Source organism: Phaenicophaeus curvirostris, chromosome Z (genome assembly GCF_032191515.1).
Source record: "Phaenicophaeus curvirostris isolate KB17595 chromosome Z, BPBGC_Pcur_1.0, whole genome shotgun sequence".
NCBI classification, from domain to species: Eukaryota; Metazoa; Chordata; class Aves; order Cuculiformes; family Cuculidae; genus Phaenicophaeus; species Phaenicophaeus curvirostris.
Window position 1 is genome coordinate 64585739 of NC_091431.1, and position 20721 is coordinate 64606459.

Consider the following 20721-nt stretch of genomic DNA (forward strand, 5'->3'; position numbering starts at 1 on the left):
AAGTATAGACTATGAATCGGATCCTGCGAGCTGGAAGTAACATAAATAGATATTTTGTAATGGTTCACAGAGTCACTGGGAAGGATAAGGTTCTTGTTAGGAAACTGCCGAGGGAAAGACTTGTATAATACCACTCAGGGGGAGAAATTCCAAGAAAGTGGCAAAGCTTCTTGATTTTTTTGTTTTCTTTGTTGGTCACACTGAGTAAGTGTGACTTCTCATAAAGTATGTTATGATCCTTTTAAAGTGAGACGTGCACTGAAGATTCTGTACGCAAAATTCATGCAGAAAAGTGACCTGAAACTTCTGCTGAAATTGCAACTGAAATTGGGCTGCCAGACGGGCGCTTCTGTTCAGACATATGCAGGGATGTAATCACAAGATATAGGGTGGACCTGATTTAGAATTACTAGAAATTACTTGCATTAAAGAAGTTGTGAAAAGTAAGTAGAAATCTGTACTGTGAATAAGAAATCTTTTTCTTTTGTCAGCTTCTGGATACAAAGGTTGAAAAGAAGGTAAATATTCCAAATTTCCCTCATCAGTGAAGGAGGAATAAGGAATTGCAGGCCTACCCTCTTGCAAAATATAGCTTTAGTGGTACAGTGTTAGTTAATGTCTGAATGCCTGTGTTTATATAGACGATGATCTTTCTAAGGAACTAGGTATTGAGCACTGCATATTTTTCAGTAAATTGGGAGGTTTATAAATGAAAAAGCTTGAAAGACAGTGGAACGAGGAAAACTTCCATTGCCTTCTTGTCCAAGCATCATGATGCAGTGATCCAATTATGGACAACTGTTAATAAAAATAAGAAAGAGAAGGTATAGGTATCTCTCACAGAATGGTTGGAGTTGGAAGGGACCTAAGGAGATTATTCAGTCTGACCCCCCTGCTAAAGCAGGGTCACCTACAGCAGGTTGCATAGGAGTGCATCCAGACAGCTTTTGAATATCTCCAGAGAAGGAGACTCCACAACCTTTTCGGGCAGCCTGTTCCAGTGCTCCATTACCCACACAGTAGAAAAGTTTATCCTCATGTTCACGTGGAACTTCCTGTTGAGGAGGTTTTAGGTCAAAATGGGCACGGATATTTAGACGTGCACAACCCAGCTTTGGCACCTGAATAAAGCCAGCCTTGCAAAAGGATTAGTGACTGCAGAGGACACGTTGTCTTTAAGGTTTCTCTCTGTATCATTAGAAAGTTGCTCTGTCTTGTACTCCTCTCACTTCTCACGGGAAGCTTTCCTCAGTAGTCCTTGACTTGTTATTTTGTAGACCAGAGTGCTCACATAGCCCTTTCTCATGGGAAAGCGTAATACTGTAGGTAAACAATGATTGTTTGCTGCTAAAGGAGAATTGACGAATCAGCTTGTAACACCATGGCTTGCCTCTGCTAAGAGACGTATAAATGTGTTGTGAACTCTGAATAAAACGGCTTCACTAGATCATACTGGTCGTGTGGTGTCCATATCCTCTGCAACTTCCTATGTTCAACTTTGTTCATCTTGTCCCTTGTCCTGTCACTGGACACCACTGCAAAGGGTCTGGCCCCATCCTCTTGACACCCACCCTCTAGATATTTATAAACGTTTAGAAACACTTGTCTCTTAGATATTTATGAACAGTGATAAGATCCTCCCCTTAGCTGTCTCTTCTCCAGGCTAAACAGACCCAGGTCTCTCAACCTTTCCTCAGGACAGAGTACTACTGGTGTAGCCCATGCCCATTTTTGTTCTCACGGCAGACGTCATGCCCCCTAAATTATTGTATAGAGTGTTTGTGTGGAGCCCTCTCCTGGTGCACTCTTGTCTATAACGTAAGGATGAGGGCATTTGTTTTCATAAGCAATAGCAATTGAATGTACTTACCCCATAACTGCTTTCTTCGCAGAAAAGCACTTTGAGTGAAAGAGCATCACAGAGGCTGGAAATTCATTCCCTTTCCCATGTACATTCCTTCTCCTGATGTGCTTTATTGGGATAAGAAAGAGCAAAGGGTACAGCACTATTTAGTTCCTATGCAAAGTAATAATAATGATCAACAAATTACGTTCAGTGAACTGGCGAGGATGTTTGGCATCTTACACAGCTATACCTCAGATGTAGCTGCAAACATGTAAGCTGTAAGTGAGAAATTACTTTACTTTTCTCATTGGTTTTATGAAGAATAATATCTTTGTTGAAGTCTCACTGACTAAGAAGACTGCAGGTACTGTGAGGCAAGGGAAATCCCTGCTTTTTATGAGGGCTGTGGGACATTCCGGGCAGGGGTGGTTTGAGTAGATGTGGCTTACAGAAAAGAAATAATTCTGAAATGGAAGTTGAACTTCTTAATTAAACCAGATGTGTTTCTAAGCCTTGGTTAGTTTATGAAAAATGCATATTGTGGCACAGAAAAAATGAGATGCCAGTATTTAAGGGCTTTCTTCAGAGCTTTTAAAAGCATTTGCTTCTCAGAGGGAAGGATTGCCTGAAGGCAGAACAAGGCCTTGGAGAACAGATGCAAATTCCAAGACTTTGAAGTGGAGGCTGCTGCACTGGCTGCGATATGCTGCCCAAGGGATTTCAGGAAAAATCTGAGGGGCTGCTGGTGCCTCAAAACTTCAGATGGATGGCTCCTGTGTGTGTGAAGCTCTGCCTCATGTGTACAATAAATGCATGGGAACCATAGGAGAGTTAACTGGAGGACACGCATTAACTGTGGTGCCGGACGACAGGACAGAGGATGTGCACGTGGCTGCGGTTGGATGAGAGTGGTTCTTGCTCTTCACAGGTGCCACTATAGTGGTGCAGCTAGAAGCCTGGAATCACAGGCCTTATAAGGAGCGGCTGAGAGAGCTGGGGTTGTTTACCCTGGAGAAGAGGAGGCTGAGGGGTGACCTCATTGCTCTCTACAACTACCTGAAAGGACGTTGTAGAGAGGAGGGTGCTGGCCTCTTCTCCCAAGTGACAGGGGACAGGACAAGAGAGAATGGCCTCAAGCTCCGCCAGGGGAGGTTTAGGCTAGACGTTAGGAAAAAATTCTTTACAGAAAGAGTCATTGGGCACTGGAACAGGCTGCCCAGGGAGGTGGTTGAGTCCCCTTCCCTGGAGGTGTTTAAGGCACGGGTGGACGAGGTGCTGAGGGGCATGGTTTAGTGTTTGATAGGAACGGTTGGACTTGATGATCCGGTGGGTCTCTTCCAACCTGGTTATTCTGTGATTCTGTGATTCTGTAAAACAGATTTCAAGTTTAGAATCACAGAATCATGGAAACATAGAATCATTAAGGTTAGAAAAGATCCGTAATATCATCCAGTCCAACCATCAGCTCACCACCACCATGCCTGCTAAACCATGTCACGAAGTCCCATGTCTACATGGGGGTTTTTTAGCACCTCCAGGGACGGAGAGTCCACCACCTCCTGGGCAGCCTGTTCCAATGCTTCACCACTATTTCAGCAAAGCCATTTTTTCCTACTATCCAATCTAAACTTCTCTGAGCACAACTTGAGGCCGTTTCCTCTCTTTCTATCACTCTTTACTTGGGAGAAGGGACCAGCACCCACCTCACTACAACCTCCTTTCAGGAAACTGTAGAGAGCATTAAGGTCTCCCCTAAGCCTCCTCTTCTCCAGGCTAAACAGACCCAGATTCCTCAGCCACTCCTCGTAACCCCTGTGCTCCAGCTCCTTCACCAACTTTGTTGCCTTCTCTGGACACGCTCCAGCTCCTCAGTGTCTTTCTTGTAGTGAGGAGCCCAAAACTGAACATAGCATTCAAGGTGTGGCCTCACCAGTGCTGAGTACAGGAGCACAATCCCTTCCCTGCTCCTGCTGACCATTCTACTTCTGGTAGAAGCCATGATGCTGTCGGCCTTCTTGGCCACCTGTGCACAGTGCTGGCTCACGTTCAGCTGCCTGTTGACCAGCACAAGTTTAGACAGGTGTGTGCCTGGCTCTGAGCTCTGCACGTGTGCACTGCTGGCAGTCACTGCCTTTTCGCTCCACAGTCTTGTCAGAGCATGAACTCGGCACCTCCTGTGCATACAGGGCTTCAGCTGGCCACATGCTTGCATTAGGGAGCTGGTAAATGCCACCAGTCTAGGCGAGGGGGCAGGGGTGTCACACCCTGGGGTGAGGTATGGGTCAGGGATTTGCTTCACCTGGGCTTTTGTTACAGCAGCCACCAACTGCGACGTGATGTGTCTTTGCAGGCAAGAATGAGAGACCAGCCCTGGCTTTGGCATATGAGGCCATGGGCAGGGCTGTCGTGTGCGTGTGGAACACGAAATAACAGAGGGATCGTAGAATGTCCTGATTTGGAAGGGACCTAGAAGGATCATCGGGTTCGACTCCTGTCCCTGTGTAGGACAACCCCAGCGTTCACACTGTGTGTCTGAAGGCGTTGTCCAAACGCTTCTTTAATATTGTCAGGCTCGGCACTGTGACTGCTTCCCTGGGGAGCCTGTTCCAGTGCCCCACCACCCTCTGGGAGAAGAGCCTTTTCCCAGTATCCAACCTAAACCTTGGGTCCAGAGAGGGCTACAAGGACGATCAGAGGGCTGGAGAACCTCCCACACGAGGACAGGCTGAGAGAGTTGGGGTTGTTCAGCCTGGAGAAGAAGGGCTTCAAGGAGACCTTATAACAATCTTCCAGTACCTGAGAGGCGCTACAAGAAAGCTGGGGAGGGGCTGTTCACAAAGGCTCGTGATGATGGGATGAGGGGGAAAGGGCATAAACTGGAGAGGGCAGATTTGGACTAGACATAAGGAAGAATTTCTTCACGATGAGGGTGGCGAGGCCCTGGCCCAGGGAAGTTGTAGCTGCCCCATCCCTGGAAGCGTCTGAGAGCAGGTTGGATGGGGCCTTGGGCAGCCTGATCCAGTGGGACGTGTCCCTGCCCACGGCAGAGAGGCTGGAACCCTCCTACGGCTTCACTTCCAAACCCTTCCCCAACTTTGGGGTCGGGCGGGCGCTACGCTCCCCGAAGGCCTCTCAGCATCGCGCCGGGGTCTCTGGGAGAGGGCTACAGGTCCCGGCGGAGGCCGGTGCTGCGGCGAGGAGGCGCTGCCGCGGGGCCGGACTTCAATTCCCAGCGTCCCCCTGGGCGCGCGCACGTGATCCTGCGCTGGGAGCGCCGCCACGACTCCCGCACCGCCCAGCGGGGCTTTGCCTCACGCCGGACTACAACCCCCAGATCCCCCCGCGCACTCCCCCTCCCCCTTCCTTCCATCCCTTCTCGCGCATGCGCACGGTGCCGCCCCGGCCGAGCTCCGCCGGTGTCGCCGTAGGTGGGCGGGTGGGGGGGAAGGGAGCGAGTGAGGGAGCGCGGCGGCGGCGGCGAGGAGGAGGTGGAGGAGGGGGCTGAGAGTTGAGAGTTCAGCCGCCGCTGTCGCTGCCAGCTCGGACTCATGATTCCCATATGCCCGGTGGTGTCGTTCACCTATGGTAAGCGGCGGTGTGGGGGCGGGGAGGGAAGGGGGGGAACCGAGGGAGAGGTGGGGGGAGAGCAGGGACTGGGGGGAGGTGGCGGGGAAAGCAGGGATTGAGGGGGGGGAGCAGGGTTTGGGGGGGAGGTAGAGAGAGAGCACGGATGGGGGAGCAGGGACTGGGGGGATCGGGGGGGAGAGAGAGCAGGGATTGGGGGAGCACGGTTTGTGGGGGGTCTCGGGGAGAGAGCAGGGATCGCAGGGAGAGCAGGGCTGGGGGAGCAGGGGCGGGGGGGAAGAGAGCGGGGATTAGGGGGGAGGTGGGAGAGAGCAGCGGTGGGGGCGGAGCAGGCAGCAGGGGGAGGCGGGGGGGAGCAGGGCTGGGGGAGCAGGCGGGGCTGGGGTGGCCCCTGCTGCTCTGTGTCTGACGTGCCGCCCTCTGTCTGTCCCTTGTCCGTGTGTCCCCTTCCTCCCCGCTTCCTCCCCCCCGCCATGGCCCCGGCCGCCGCCTCTCGGTCGCCGCCGCCGCAGTGCCCAGCCGGCTGGGAGAAGATGCCAAAATGGCCACCGGCAACTACTTTGGATTCACCCCCAGCGGGGCTGCTGCACAGTATAGGTAACCGCTCCGCTCCTCGGGTTCGGCTCTGCCTCCCCCCGGGAAGGGCCTGGCCGCATCGCCGCGGCTGTGCGGAGCCGGGCACCGCCGGCGAGGAGGAGCGGCGGCAGCCCCGGCTCCCCGGGCCCCTCGGTTAAAATGGCCACTTGCTGTCAACGCCAGCGGCAGCACCGCCCGCTGCCCCGCGCCGCCGCCTCCTCCTCCGGCAGCCTCGGGGAGGCTTGGCCCCCGCTCCGGGCGGTGCGGGAGGCTGGAATGTGTCCTGACGTAGGTTAGGGTTCTGTCAGCCCCACCGGTGGGGAACTGGATGGAGAGGGGAAGGGCTGCGGCAACAGAAGGGGCAGGGGGCTTCGTTCCCTTACAGAAGTGCTATGATTAATCATAGAATCATAGAATGGTTTGGGTCAGAGAGGACCTTAAAGCCCATCTAGTTGCACTCCCCTGCCACGGGCAGGGCACCCCATCCAACCTGGCTTTGAACACCTTCAGGGATGGGGCAGCAACAGCCTCCTTAGGCAACCTATGCCTAAGTGCCTCCTATGCAACCTATGCCAGTGCCTCCCCAGCCTCACTGGGAAGAATTTCTTCCCGTGTCTAATCTCTATCTTCCCTTCTCCGATTTAAAGCCCCTCTGCTGCATCCTGTCACTAGCTGCCCCTGTAAAAGCCCCTCCCCAGCTTTCGGGTAGGCCTCCTTCAGGAAGGTACTTGGAGGGCAAGGCACCTTTGAAAATGATTTCCTACTGTGATATCCAAGAGCAGGAGTAGGTCTTCTAGTGGAGCCGTAGATTTTGGATAGACATGCTGCCGTAAGTCTTTGTATCCTTGTGGGTTTAGTGTGTTTGAATTGTGTATCAGAGTGTTAAAAAGTAATTGGTTATCTCGCATTTTCTGAAATCGGTTTACTTGATTTGGTAAAGCACAGAACAGAAACATCTTCACAGTTTTGGCTTGTGTTGGAGTAGCACCTTAAAGTCCATATTTGAATCTACATTATTTGTGTCATAAATCTGTAACAAAGACGTTCCTTAATTCCCAAGTCTTGGTTAATGGGAAAAACGTACTAGTAAAGCAAATACGTAGGGGTTATTAACAAATGAATGCAGGTATGTGCTACTGTTAACCATCTAATCAAAGCTGCATACCTGATGTAGTTGCAGGAGTATCTAATTTCATGGAGGTCTTTGAATTACTCCCAATCTATTTTTCTGTTTATTTTTCCGGCAAATGGCCATAAAGAACACTAAATTTCATTTACTCCAATGTTTAGTAATTAAAGGAGAGGATTAAACTTAGCTCGTCTTCTAGTTCATTTAAGATTAGGTGTTCGCAGTATGTTTACATTTTACTTGACAGTTATATTGACATTTGAGACTGTGTTGTCATGGATTATGAAAGAGTTCCTGAAAAGGGTTTTCTTTTTAAAGGAAGCAACTTATCTTTAAGTAAATAATAACCTGAGAGCCATACGTCTGCGGTTCTGAAATGGAGATGGGTTTTTAAAATGCTGATCCCCTCTATTGTGGAGCTGAGGTGGTCTCTAGACTTACAAACCTGAGCAACTCATTTGATGTTTCTGTTTGAATTGCAGTGTGAAAGCATATAGTTGGAATAACATTGGAAGTTAAAAAGTTGTTTTCATGTTTAGTCCCAAATGTATGCTTGAGAAAATGGAAAACCTTACTGAAATAAGATTTTCCTTTTACTGTCACAGGTGCAAGATCCTACTTCATTTGCTATCAGCTAAAGACTCCGTGTCTTACAAATAGTTTATTTACCACATCTAAAAGTGAAGAGAGACAGCAACCTGTGTCAAAGCAATCCTTTCATAAGAATGGATTTAATATTTTGAGCAGAAAACCTAGGAGCTACTTAAAGTATCTAAAAATGGAGTTTCCCTTCATGAAGCAGACTTGGCAGGTCCTCAGCAGCTTGTTCACAGAGTGAACATAAAATATATATTTCAGTCCAGTACATTAGAGAAAGAGATGATGGTGGCAGAGGAAGATCACAAAAGATTTAATATTGCAACAAGTTCTCTGAAACTGTTACTGGTATTTGAAGTAACATTTAGAGTAATAAAATCCTTACATTATTAGAAACCAGGATACCAGGTCAAGAACTGGATGTTTATCTGTATAGTTAGTACATAGGTGAGCCTCATAAATCTACCAGAGCAAATTTCTAGCCACAGAACTGATGCATAGTTACTCAAAACGGTAAGTTGTTTTTAAGAGGGCAAATCAGGCCTTTGAAATTGAATACCTTAGGCTGGTTCTTTGATATATGCCATTTAGAAGTCTTAGTTTAATAGCAGTTAGTAGAGATTTTCATCATAAGTATATTGGTCACAATTCAGGCGTTCTCTCTTGGCAAAATGGCTGTAAAAAATACCATGTATTGGTAGAAGTTTAGACTGCAACTTTAAAGGAATGTCATTCAGTACTCCCTGATGATCATATATAGAATCCTCTTGATTTCAGCACTTACTTCAGCTAAGTTCAAAAAATCTGTGCAATTCGTTCCAGGATACATGACTTCACTGGAATATCTCACAATATGAAACTGTTTAGCCTTCAGTTGGAAAAGTAAGGGGAAAATAAAACCCAAATTTTGTATCAGGAACAAGAGAGTCTAAATATTAGTTTCTGACAAATAATTTCAAAAAATAGAATTGAATGTTTCAGTTCAAAGGGACCTACAAAGATCATTCAGACCAAAGGTATTGTCCAAATGCCTCTGAAACACTTACAGGCTTGGGGCATTGATCTCCTCCGTAGGAGGAGGTTCCAGTGTTTGACCACCCTCTCAGTAAAGAAATGCTTCCTAATGTCCAGTCTGAAACTCCCCTGGCACAGTTTTGAACTGTTCCTACGTGTCCTGTCACTGGATTCCAAAGAGAAGAGCTCAGTGCCTCCCTCTCCACTTCCCCTCCTCAGGAAGCTGTAGAGAGCAGTGAGGCCACCCCTCAGCCTCCTTTTCTCCAAACCAGACAAACCTAATGTCCTCAGCCACTCCTCAAAGGACATTCCTTCCAGCCCTTCCACCACCTTTGTTTCCCTCCTCTGGATGCATTTAAGGACCTTCTGATCTTTCTTAAACTGTGGGGTCCAGAACTGCACCTCTCACTCTAGGTGAGACCACACCAACATTAAATACAGTGAGATAATCACCTCTTTTGACCTGCTGGTCATGCAGTGTTTGATGCACCCCAGGATGCAGCGTCCTGGCTGCCAGGGTACTGCTGACTCTGGTTGTACTGCTGCCAGCCAGCACCCCCTGATCTCTTTCTGCAGCGCTGCGCCCCAACCACTTCTCTCCCAATCTGTACTTGTTCCTGGTTTTACTCCATCCCAGGTGCAGAATCCAGCATTCGTTCTTGTTAAATTTCATGCAGTGGATGATTGCCCAGTACTCCAGTCTGTCAGGATCGCCCTGCAAGGCCTCCTCTCCTTCAAGGTAGTCAACCATACTTCTTAGTTTGGATCTTCAGCAAACTTGCTAACAATGCATTCAACTTTGTTAAGTATTTATGGCCCTGAGGAACACTACTGGTTACCGATTGCCAGACAGATGTAGCCTTGTTCACTACAACCCTTTGAACTGTGCCCTTCAGCCAGTCCTTCATGTGGTGCTCTGTGGACCTGCCCATCCCACAGCTGCATGCCTTGTCCAGAAGGATGCTGTGAGGGACAGTACCAAAAGCCTTGCTAAAATCCAGAAAAACTACAGCCACTTCCTTCCCTTCATCCACTCAGTGTGTGACCTTATCATCGTTACTTGAATGAATCTTTTCCTTTGTGAACCCATGTTGACTTTGCCTGATGATTGCAATTAATCTCTCTTTAAATGCCTTTCACCTAGTATGATCTTCATAATTTTTCCAGGAATTAAGATAACACTAGCAGGTCTGTAGTTCCTTGGGTCTTTCCTTATGCCCCTGTAAACTGTAATAACACTGGCTGGGGACCTCCCCAGACTCCAAAGAGCTGTGGTAGATGATTGAAAGGCATCTTGCCATAACATTTGCTGGCTCCTTCATTATTCTGGGATGAACCCCATCAGGCCCCATGAATTTGTGAACATTTAGCAGACAAAACTGCAATTTTAGTGGCCTCAAATGGGAAGTCAGTGTTCTGCAGCTGTGGTCGTCCCATTTAAAAGACTGGAAGGAGAAAAACTTTGAAAGATGCTTGTAATAAAGGTTTTCTGTATTTAATTCTAGACTTCTTGGAGACCAGTTTAAACCCCGCTGGAATTCCAGTTTCTCCAAACGATGACATTGTTCTTTCACTACTATTAATGCAAATTACAATGCAGTAGAACTATTGGGTTCAAGGAAATAGCTTCTTTAAATCAGCAAGTGAAAAGATAATGAAGCTGTTATTGGCACAGAAATCACTTTGTCTTTCTGCAATTCTCATTTATGTGTGACCATGGTGAATTATGTAAATACTCCTTCATCCTTCACATGAAGGATAAATGAAAATTTGTCCATGGGATATAGTTTAAACATTAAACACTGATGTTTGAAGCAGTTACCAAGGTTGGTAGCTGCTCAGATGTTGGATCTCAGATTTGGATAATGTATTTGTTGTTTTAACAGTGTGAGCAGTATGCTTCTCTGAATTGACTATGAGAGAGAATTGATGACTGTCTGTATTGGTTCATAAAAACTAGTTTTTGTGAAGTGCGTTTGAACTTGTTTCATCTATAATCAAAACAGCAAAAGAGCTAACTAAGAGCCCTTCGAACCTATAAGTAATGCATTAGAAGTATTCTTGTTCCTTTCAGTTTTGTCACTGCATAAAATTTCCTGCTGCCTGTGCATTCAAAATTCTTTGTGTGCACTACCCAGCAATAATATCATGCCTTAATGAGAGAAATGTCAAGAGTATGCAACCTCTATGGTACACAGGAAATTTCCCTGAATGTTACAATACCTTTAGAATTTATGTTTTCTGGTAGTGGTGCTATTATGACCTGAGATTATGAACCTGCGCACAACACAAACTTTATCTGTTAATTATTTAAGTAACAATTAATCTATCTGTTCAGGAGCCTGAAGTGAATGTGGAATTTGGTGATACTAGCCTTTTGTGTATGTGCGTTCTTTAGGTTACCTGAACCACCGTGTGTCTATTCCATTTGAAATTAATGATCTAATGTTGTCTTCTGCGTGTAAAGAGTATTGGCATTCTTGGTTTGATGAGAGAGGCATGGTTATTTGTATTCTAAAGCTGACCGATGGAAATGTGGGGCTGCTGGTGGAGAGAGAAGCATTCAAAAATATTTGGACATAGAAGTATGCAAAATTGGGCTGGTCTCAGTTAACCTTGTGTTAAGATTTTGGTTTCTATTGATAATGAATCTTTAACTGAGTTCCATCATAATGATGTTCATACCGCGTCCTTGCTCTAATGAGACAGGTAACAGGCTGGAGATTCTTGGGTAGTTGGAGTGAGTTGTTAACTTTGAATAGCCCTCGAGTAGTGTGAATGTCAGTGGGTGTGGTGACCCACCACAGATAAAGGCAATTTTAGCAGTTCAGAGCAGACCACAATGCCTGTGAATTTAGGTTAAGATGCAATCTTCAAGACAGCCATCTGGAAGTGAACTCCTGCAACTATAGTTGGTTTGTTATTCAAGTGCAGTGCTTGATGTTGCAGGATATTCGAGGCTGGTGCAGAACAGCAAAGCGAGATGAAATACTGTAGATTGGGTAAGTTGCGGATAGAACGATTTTATGACATTTACTAGTACTTCTGTCTTCAGTGTTGGCTACAATTACTTCTTCAACTAGATACTGGTTTCAGAAGTGTTGAGTCTTCAGAGACATTAGGGCTGTAATTTACACAGTTATACTAGCTCAAGCTTGAAGTATTTCAGCCTCTAACGGGGGGACAATAGGAGATATTACTGACAATACTGAGTAGGTTTTACAGCTTTTTCTGAAGTGAAAATGTACTACTAGACATAAACTTACGTTAAGATAAGCGTTTATTCATCTTACATTGTGTTATGTGCACCCCATGGTAAAATGCACAAGGAATGAAGGTAAATAGTTTCATCATAGGATGAACATACCTTTATCATAGTGTAACAACTCCAAATAATTTCTTTCTCTGAACTTATTGCGCGTGTGATCTTGAGATGCATCAGGTCTTAAAGCATATGCATTTTTAGGAAAAGGTACTTCAGTGAATATGATATGATGCCAATTCTCAGCCAAAGTTGGCTTTAAAAGCTATCCTAAACATGCTGATGTAGCTTACTTCATGTATACAAGAAGCCTCCAGAAGCTACCGCTGTTTTTTAAAAAGGTTGTAGCAGGCTTATTTTCAAATCAGTGAGGGCCCACTCCCAAAAGGAGAGATGCCAACATTAGAAAGGCAGTAAAGGGCTCTGTATTTGTTAGCATGGGCTGTGCGCAAGGATTGCAGCTGATTAGTGATGGGGAGACAGAAGGAGGAGCCTTTGTCATTTTTAGGAGAGAAGCCTGCCAGGTAGTTTAAAGTTGCAGCTCATGTCTTTAGGAACGGAGCACTTGGGGAAGCTTTTCTGTTAATGGCATAGTTACAGGCCTTGGTAGTTGTAGGCTCAGAGTGGTTTGATGGTTGATAGGCTTAACTCTGAGGTTTTAAATTATGTGTAAAGCTTTTTCTGCTACTAAAATGCAACTACAGTGGTTTAAACTGTAGTTGTATTATTGGTCCTACAGAAGCAAAGTAGTTGCTTAAAGGATGTTAATATAGAATGTTTTAGAAACTCAATACCTTTTCCATACTAGCAAAGTTTCCTTTTATAGAGAACTTGCCAGATGTAAAGTTTTTCTTGTTTAACATCCTCTGCCAGTTTGCTAATGACACAAAACTGGGAGGGGTGGCTGGTACGCCAGAGGGTTGCATGTCATCCAGAGCGACCTCAACAGGCTGGAGAGATGGACTGACAGGAACCTCATGAAGTTCAACAAGGGCAAGTGCAGGGTCCTACCCCTGGGGAGGAACAGCCCTTTGCACTGATACTTGCTGGGGCCACGCAGCTGGGAAACAACCTGGCAGACAAGGACCTGGGGACGCCCTGCGCACGCCAGGCTGACCATGAGTCAGCGTGTGCCCTGGCAGCAAAGAAGGCAAACGGTATCCTGGGCTGCATTAGGCAAAGTGTTGCCAGCAGACGGAGAGAGGAGATCTATCCCTGCTCAGCACTGGTGAGGCCGTACCAGGAGTCCTCTGTTCAGTTCTGGGCTCCCCTGTACAAGAGAGTTACAGACACACTGGAGAGTCCAGCAAAGGGCTACAAAGCTGATGAAGGGACTGGAGCATCTCTCCTGAGGGCGCTGGGACTGTCTAGCTGAGAGAGAAGGCTGAGGGGTGTCTTCTCAATGTCTATAAATACCTGAAGGTAGGGTGCAAAGGCAGGCTCCTTCTAGTGGTGTCCAGTGACAGGACCAGAGGCAATGGGCACAAACAGAATACAGGGGGTTCCCTCTGAACATCAGGAAATACTTCTTTTACTGGGAGGGTGGCCAAGCACTGTCAGAGGTTGCCTGGGGAGGTTATAGCGTCTCTATTTTTGGAGGTATTGAAAAGCTGTCTGGTCACAGTCCTGGGTGACTGGCTCAGTGTGGCCCATCTTGAGCAGGACTGGACACCCGCCTGACCTCCTGAGGTGCCTTCCAACCATTTTTGATTCTGTGGTTTGGAGAGGGAAAATGCTTGTAGTTGGTACTTACTTTTTCAGGCACTTTCTCAAGGTCAGGTTTTTTATGTCTTGTATGCTCTTACTGTGAACAGGACTGTTCACTAGACTTGAATAAAATCAGTGGTTTGTTAATGAATAAAGTAGTACAGGCCAGGAGCTAGTTGTTCATTGCGTGCAACTGAATAAAGGGAGGTAGATACACAGCGTATATTGCATCAGATATTTGTAGTTACGTGGTGATACACAATGAGGAAAGCATTGCAGAGTTTGATTGGATTTGAATTGGGTCATGAGACTAAACATGAAAATTAATGAAGCAGTAAAGCTGCATTGAAAACATGAGGATATTAATATTTGATCTGACTTAGGATATAATTTAGCTATCTAGTAGCAGTCAGTATTTTTTGTTTGTAATGATAGGAGGCTTTTTTGAAACAAGGAAGAGGAAGGGAAACTCAAAATTGCTGCAAAAAATTGGGGTTTTTTAGGCTGTGTGTAGCTAAACCGTAGAACATATTACTAGAAGCTGCTGAAATGTAACAGAATTCAAGAGTTTTGCAGGCTTCTCTGGATTCTTACCAATGTGTTATGAGCAATGTTCTGTTCACAAATTTGTAATAATAGGAAATTTTCATTAAAGTTCTGAAAAGGTATATTGTCTTATTCAAAACTTTATGCCTTTGGTGAGTGACAGGCTAAAGAAAAACAGAAGTTACTTCTAAAATACAATTTAGTGCTGTGTGATATTTCACTTTACCATTTTATGCTGCTTATTGTCAAGCGTGTTTAGGAGGAATAAAGCTCACTTGGGTGTTGTGTTGTGTTTCGTGTTTGGTTTTTGATTTTTGATTTTTTTGTATTATTTTGGTTTTTACTTAGCCCAGGTTCCATTAATGCACCTGAAACTTCATCTGACCAGTTCTTCAATAGTCATCTTCCTAGGTTAGGATCTGAAGAAGCAGCAGATTGTAGTGCTTCTTTCAGGCTTTGTAGAATTGCATCATTCTAGTTTCGGTCTTCATATCCTGAAAGAAAAACTGCAAAACTTTAGGGGTTTTTATTGCTGTTCTGCTACCAGTAGAAAAATCTATGAAACTTAGAGAAATCTGGCAGTTAGGTCTCAGTAAACGCTTTCCTTTATGCTGAAATGTTCAATGTTCTTAAATGTTAAAGTTCAAGGAATAAGACTTAATTTGTGGGATTCGATATATTAGTATCTAAAACAATATTTCTGAAGTAGCTGAAATGTTGTGCTAAGGTGTCCTGAGAAGCATTTCTTCAAATGAAAATAAATTCTTAGAGAAATGTGTTTTAGAAGTTGTAATTTCTGACCAAGGTGATAGTTTGGGTAGAAACAAAATTGGTTTTCATCCTGAACTTAACTCTATCAAAATAGCACTCTTGAGGGAATGAAAACTAAAAAAAGAAAGATGTTCTTTGCCTCTAGGAAGAGTTTTCAGTGTTCTGTGCCCCAAACAGAGCTGTAATAGTGGCAGCTTTAATATACATGTGTGTTTTTGTTGTACTACAGACGTGTGCTGGAGATCAGCATTTTTGTTCTTCTTTTGCTTACATGCACATGAGTTACAATTAATTTTTGTTTGTAAATTAAATTAGTCAGTGTGATGGAGAAGAAGGGTTACAGGGAACCTTTTCTATGTTTTCTCCGCATGTACCAATATGTCATAAGTAAATATATTGTGTTTTCCTCTGACAGTAATTGCCACACATAACTTATGAAATTCCAGAACATGACTTACTCCACAAATAACTTAGTGTGGAAAATAACATATCTGATAAACTTAAATCATCTGAAATGTTTACCTGCCAAAATAGATGGTATTGTACTAGTGTTGTTTTTTCTTGATATTGTTAATGTGCAAAAACATACAACTTTTTGCTTTCAGCTTAATTTTTTACAAAAAAAAAATAAGCCCCAATGCTTTTTTACTAGAAAATGCCAACAGCTGGAAATGAAAAAAGGACTAAGTTAAGTGTTCTACAGAAAGAATTCAGTATTTGTTTTTTAATTGCTCTTAATTCTCTGCCATTCTTGGGTTCAAATTTCACAGGAGATCCAGACCTTCAATCAGTGTGGTTATATGAAAGTAACTAAAAAATGAAGGTTCTGCTATATTAGATCTAAACAGTTACAATACAAATTATCACCTAAGCTTTTTTGGTGAAAGGGTGTTGCTTGTTTTCAAACCTGTATTTTACAGCTATTTAAGTTAGACAAATGTGTGTGGTTTTGGAACAGGAGAACAATGTTTTGCTATGCAAACACCAGTACTTTATTAATTGCTATTGATCAGCAATTTCTGCCTCCTAGTCAGCATCCAACTTTTATATGTGTGCTGCTAGCTTATTTTGACTTTTAGAGTCAATGTCTTTTTTTCTATATCAAAACAACTGCTAATTTCCTTGTTAAAGATCCTGTGCAGTTCAGAAAAGGTTTTTGATTTCTTCTTGAATATTCTGGGTTTTTTTGAGGGGAATAGAAATTACCAACAGGAAGGTGAAATTAATGTTGTTACTTTAATAACTAATATGGAGTAGAGATGGATAGCACCTTCTGTTCTGAGAGCTTGTTCTTAGGGTGTGGACTTTGTGTTACTGGTGTTTTAATACAGCTTGTAAGTGTGCAGGCTGGAATTCTTCTGGCTCGGTGTCTACCTAGAATTACACTTTCTGGAAGAGTTTGTAGTGTAGCTCAATTGATTTTTGCTGTGTGGAGTTGGGCACGGAGGTCTTCATAACTCTGATGCCTCAGTGTTTTGAAGTGGAGTCTTCACAAATGAAGAGATTTTTCATGTTGTACTCAAGTAATGTTGAATCACAGTTCTGTGTGTACACAGCAATATCAAATGTTAATACCATGAAAACAGCTGCAGTATTAGTATTATGTCCAGCTTGCACCTGCCTTAGGAAAATGTACCTTCACTTAGTGAGAGAAGTTTCATACAGGAGGCAGCACTGTAGACAAGGCTGTTTTTTTTGCTGTGGCCTTTGCTCTGGAATGGATTCTACAAGATTGTGAGCCAGTGTGGACCCTAACCTCCCAGAAAATCAAGTTGACATGGAATTGGAGATTAGTGTGGAGAGAGATATGTGGTCACTTCACTGAGGTTTAATACCATAATGGTATTTCATAATACGTGGCACTGGTTCCAATACTAACGCACCAGAAAGGTTAGTATTTCCCATCAGCAGTGTCAGTAGAAATTATTCAAGTATTTGAGTCAAAGATGTTTTACAGAAAATAATTTTCTCATAACTGTACTTTGATCATTGTGAATAAAGAATTGTCTCAATTGTGAGGTTACTTGGGTAAAATGTGAAAGGTGAGAGCAAGCTAGCTGTACAATTGGCTGTAAACTTGTTTTGAAGGACTAAGCAAAGACCCTGGGGAAATAGTGATATGCATGTAGCAGTTTAAGGTGGGTAAGGAGAGACAAACCAGGTGAGGTAAGGTGCTGGAAATGACCTTCTGGTGTTGACTGAAACATACACCTACAGAACCTGGTGCAGAACAGTTGAGTGCAGCATGTAGGCTGTAAGCTGGCTTTGGCCAGCATGGTGAAAATGCAGTGAAATAGATACCTGAGCTGGAACATGAGCATTGAAGAATGTGTGGTTTTCCTAGAAAACAGAAATTAAAGTAATCTTGCTGAGGAGGCACTGTCTCAGATAAATGAATAGGTATGGTATGAAACAAATATATTCTTTTTTTTAATGAAAACTTCTGACAAAGGAGGTAATATTACGTATGATCTTAAGCTGACAGGTCCTTCATCCACAACTTCTTAAATCAGAGAATGATGTTTATTTTGATAGTAAGTTGAAACACTTGGAATTGCGGTATGAAGTCACATTGAGTTCAGTGGTCACAAACTGGGTTTGCATTATGTAAGTGTAGGTCTAGAACTGACTTGTTTTTGAAACTGATGCTTTTATAAACTAAGGAATAAATTCTTGACAGTGAGGGTGCTCAAACAGTGGAACAAGTTGTCTGGAGCAGTCTTGCTGATCTTGGAGGTGATTGGAACCCAGCCGGACAAAGCCCTGAGAAACCTAATGTAACTTTGAAAGTAGCTGTGCTTTGAGCACTGGATTGCAACAGATAACCTCCAAGTCTCTGTTTCAGCCTGAGTTGAGGGTGGTGAGGCATTGGAACATGTGCCCAGAGAAGTCGTGGAAGCCCCATCCCTGGACATATTCAGCACCAGTCTGGATGGGGCTTTGAGCAACCTGATCCAGTGGAAGGTGTTCCTGCGTATGGCAGGGGTGATGGAGTAAAAGGATCTTTAAGGTCCCTTCCAACTCAAATCATTCAAAGGCATTATAAATTTATCTATGGTTTTTAAGCTCCACCTAGTTAATCAAGCAAATTGGACTGAGTATCTTTTCCTATGAAGAGAGCTAGAATTCCTTGTGCTCAATGTACTAATAGATATCCTAGAATTTATTTGTGGGAAGAGAAGGATTGACCTACAAGGAAAACTTGCTAAGTTACCAGGTCTGTGAGTGAGCTGCTGCGTAGGTTCTGCTGCAGTACCTGTTTGCATGTCCCTAGCCTATAGAACATACAGACTAATTTGTTTCAGCCTTTTCACACTGTATTGGGTGATTAAGCTAAACTGAATTACTGTCTTTGTTGTGGTGAAGAACACATGCGGTTTGTTACTGTAGCTCAGCTGACATACTGTATTTCATTGCTGCTCTAATAACTCAATCACATGCCTAAATCTTTTGGAGTCTTATTTATTTGGATTAAGCTGAAATGCTTGATGTGGTGCAGTATGGAAAATTGTTACTTAAGATAGAGATTAGTAAAATAATTGTAGAGAAGGAGCTGATGGAAGTGGTTAGTAGAATTAGAAGAGTGATTGTCAAGCAGGAATAATTGCAGTGCTGTTCCCTAGGAATTGGTTATGAGTCTTACCTAGTATTTATATTAGTGTGGCATGCTGTGGTATATGGCGCAAGACAAATACTGTCAGTGCACAGGTAACTTCACGAGAAGCTGCTCTGAGGAAGACAGTGTGTTAGGAAAGAAGGCACTATCTGGAGCAGAGAGGGTAGCACAGCTGGAACCTCATCTCTGAATGATGCGTATGGTTGTTGCTATCTGTAAAAGATAGTACTAAGATAGGTGCACAGATCAACTTAACTGCAATAAAGATCAGTGGGATGCCGAGTCTGGCAAAATAATCTAGGAGGAGGTAAGTTCGTCTTGGCAGGTGTGATGAGGCACTAATCACCAAACAAGGACAAAAGATCTCGTAAGTTAAATGAAGAAGTAAGAAGGGTATGAAGAAGTATGGAGGGTAAGAATCTTGTTATGTAAATTGCTTACAGAAAAATGCCTGGTGGTCATCTTAATGTTAAAAGGTTTTCAGTGAGACCATGGGGAGGATAATGAATGTAATCAAAGGTGTCACCATGAATTTCTGTAACATAATGTAACATAATTTTAACAAGGAAGAAGCAGTCAATTTTAGAACATTTTTCTTGCAGTCCTGCAAACTCGATCACTAGCTCTGCATGAAGTTGCAGAAGCAAGGGGAACAGGTTTGCCAAATTAAACATGGTCATAGAACTACCTCAGCCTCAAAAATCAAATGACTGAGGCTGTTAATTCTATGCCATGATAAGGAATTTCAATACAAAAATAGCACAGAAGAAATGAAACTCTCTGTACCAGATTCTTAATGTTCCTGCTGATAATGACCATAATCTCTTCACGATATTAAAAACTGAACACTGCCTGGTAGCTTTAATCACTTGTATTCTGAGAACAGAAGCATCTTTGATAAACTGACTGGTACTTTTACTTCATAGCATGTTGTGAGCACTGTATTGTATTTTGCAATAGTAACTTAAACAGTTTCATGAAACTTGGAAGAGCCAAGTCAGTGCTGCCTGGACAGGTCCCTGTTTGTTCTCCTCCTAGTTTTATTTTCTCTGTTTGTCTATGTATAAACTTACATGGGTTCTGGCACTCAGATGACTTGTTTTGTGAGCTCCAGTGTTTCTGACACTTCTACTACATTAAATAATGAGCCTAGGAAAAGACCCCCAAAACTCATCTCATTGTTTTCTGCTAAATTAATGAGATAAATCAGAGCAGAATAGCTTGACAAGTAGAAGAGCTAGCACCAGGGATAGAATAGGATGGCATAGCCAGGTTTGGTATATGACAGGAAGGAATAATAAAAATGGGGATGGGGGTAGTCAGACTTTCCTTGTGGGCATTAATGGTCAGTTGTTCTGTTCAGCTACAGTGAGAGTTAAATATTTTGCTGTCTGTTTTCTCTGTATAATGGGGTTTTAGCAGATATGTGACAATAATTACCTCATTTTAATTTGTGAATATTTTACATTTCTTTACTGTTAGTTATGCAGTTAATGCAGCCAAATTTTATAGACTGTCATGCACTTTTACTATCATAAAATAGTCTTTCTGAATTTTCTGCTGGAGTCCAATTTAGAATCATAGAATTGTAGAATGCTTTGGATTGGAAGGGATGCCCTCCGCCTGCTGTGGGCAGGGACACCTTCCATTGGATCAGGTTGCTCACCTGAGCTCCCCTTAAATTGACAAAATGAAGAATCTATGTACAGCAAGCAGGAATAATTGTTTCAACCAGTGGTATGAGCTATGTCAAAGTCTGTTGGGTCTTCTTTTGCTGTTAAGCTAGGCAATTGAAAATAAAATGAAACGTAATTGTGAGTGTGACTCACAATTGAATTAAATTCTAATGGATTGCAAGTGGTCTTTTAAGAAGTCTGGTGGAGTCCAGGTATGGAGGTCCGAGAATAATGAAATCTTCTCTGTTTCAACTGTAGGAATGTTAGGTTTTTTATATATGCCTTGAAGTTATGGATTCTGCTGTAATTAAAATTACAACCAGTTTTTCTGAAATAATAAATAAATAAAATTACTAAACATGGGGAATTCTTTTGTAAAAATAATAGTATGTACAG

General features: G+C 43.5%; 1 protein-coding gene and 1 non-coding gene across 4 annotated transcripts in view; both read left to right on the forward strand.

Annotated features, from left to right (window-relative positions):
* Positions 1-5322: 5322 nt before the first annotated feature.
* ZFR (zinc finger RNA binding protein) overlaps positions 5323-20721 on the forward strand; it is a 48522-nt gene continuing 33123 nt past the window's right edge. For all 3 annotated transcript variants that reach the window (XR_011339376.1, XM_069880083.1, XM_069880084.1), the window contains exons 1-2: positions 5323-5431; positions 5944-6028. Coding sequence is in view for 2 of the 3 variants with exons in the window: in XM_069880083.1 (XP_069736184.1) it covers positions 5395-5431; positions 5944-6028 (122 nt within the window). In the remaining variant the exon portion in view is untranslated. The remainder of the gene's footprint in view (positions 5432-5943; positions 6029-20721) is intronic.
* On the forward strand, positions 19254-19390 carry LOC138733758 (small nucleolar RNA SNORA66). Its single transcript, XR_011339450.1, has one exon. It is a non-coding gene; the product is annotated as a small nucleolar RNA SNORA66 (small nucleolar RNA).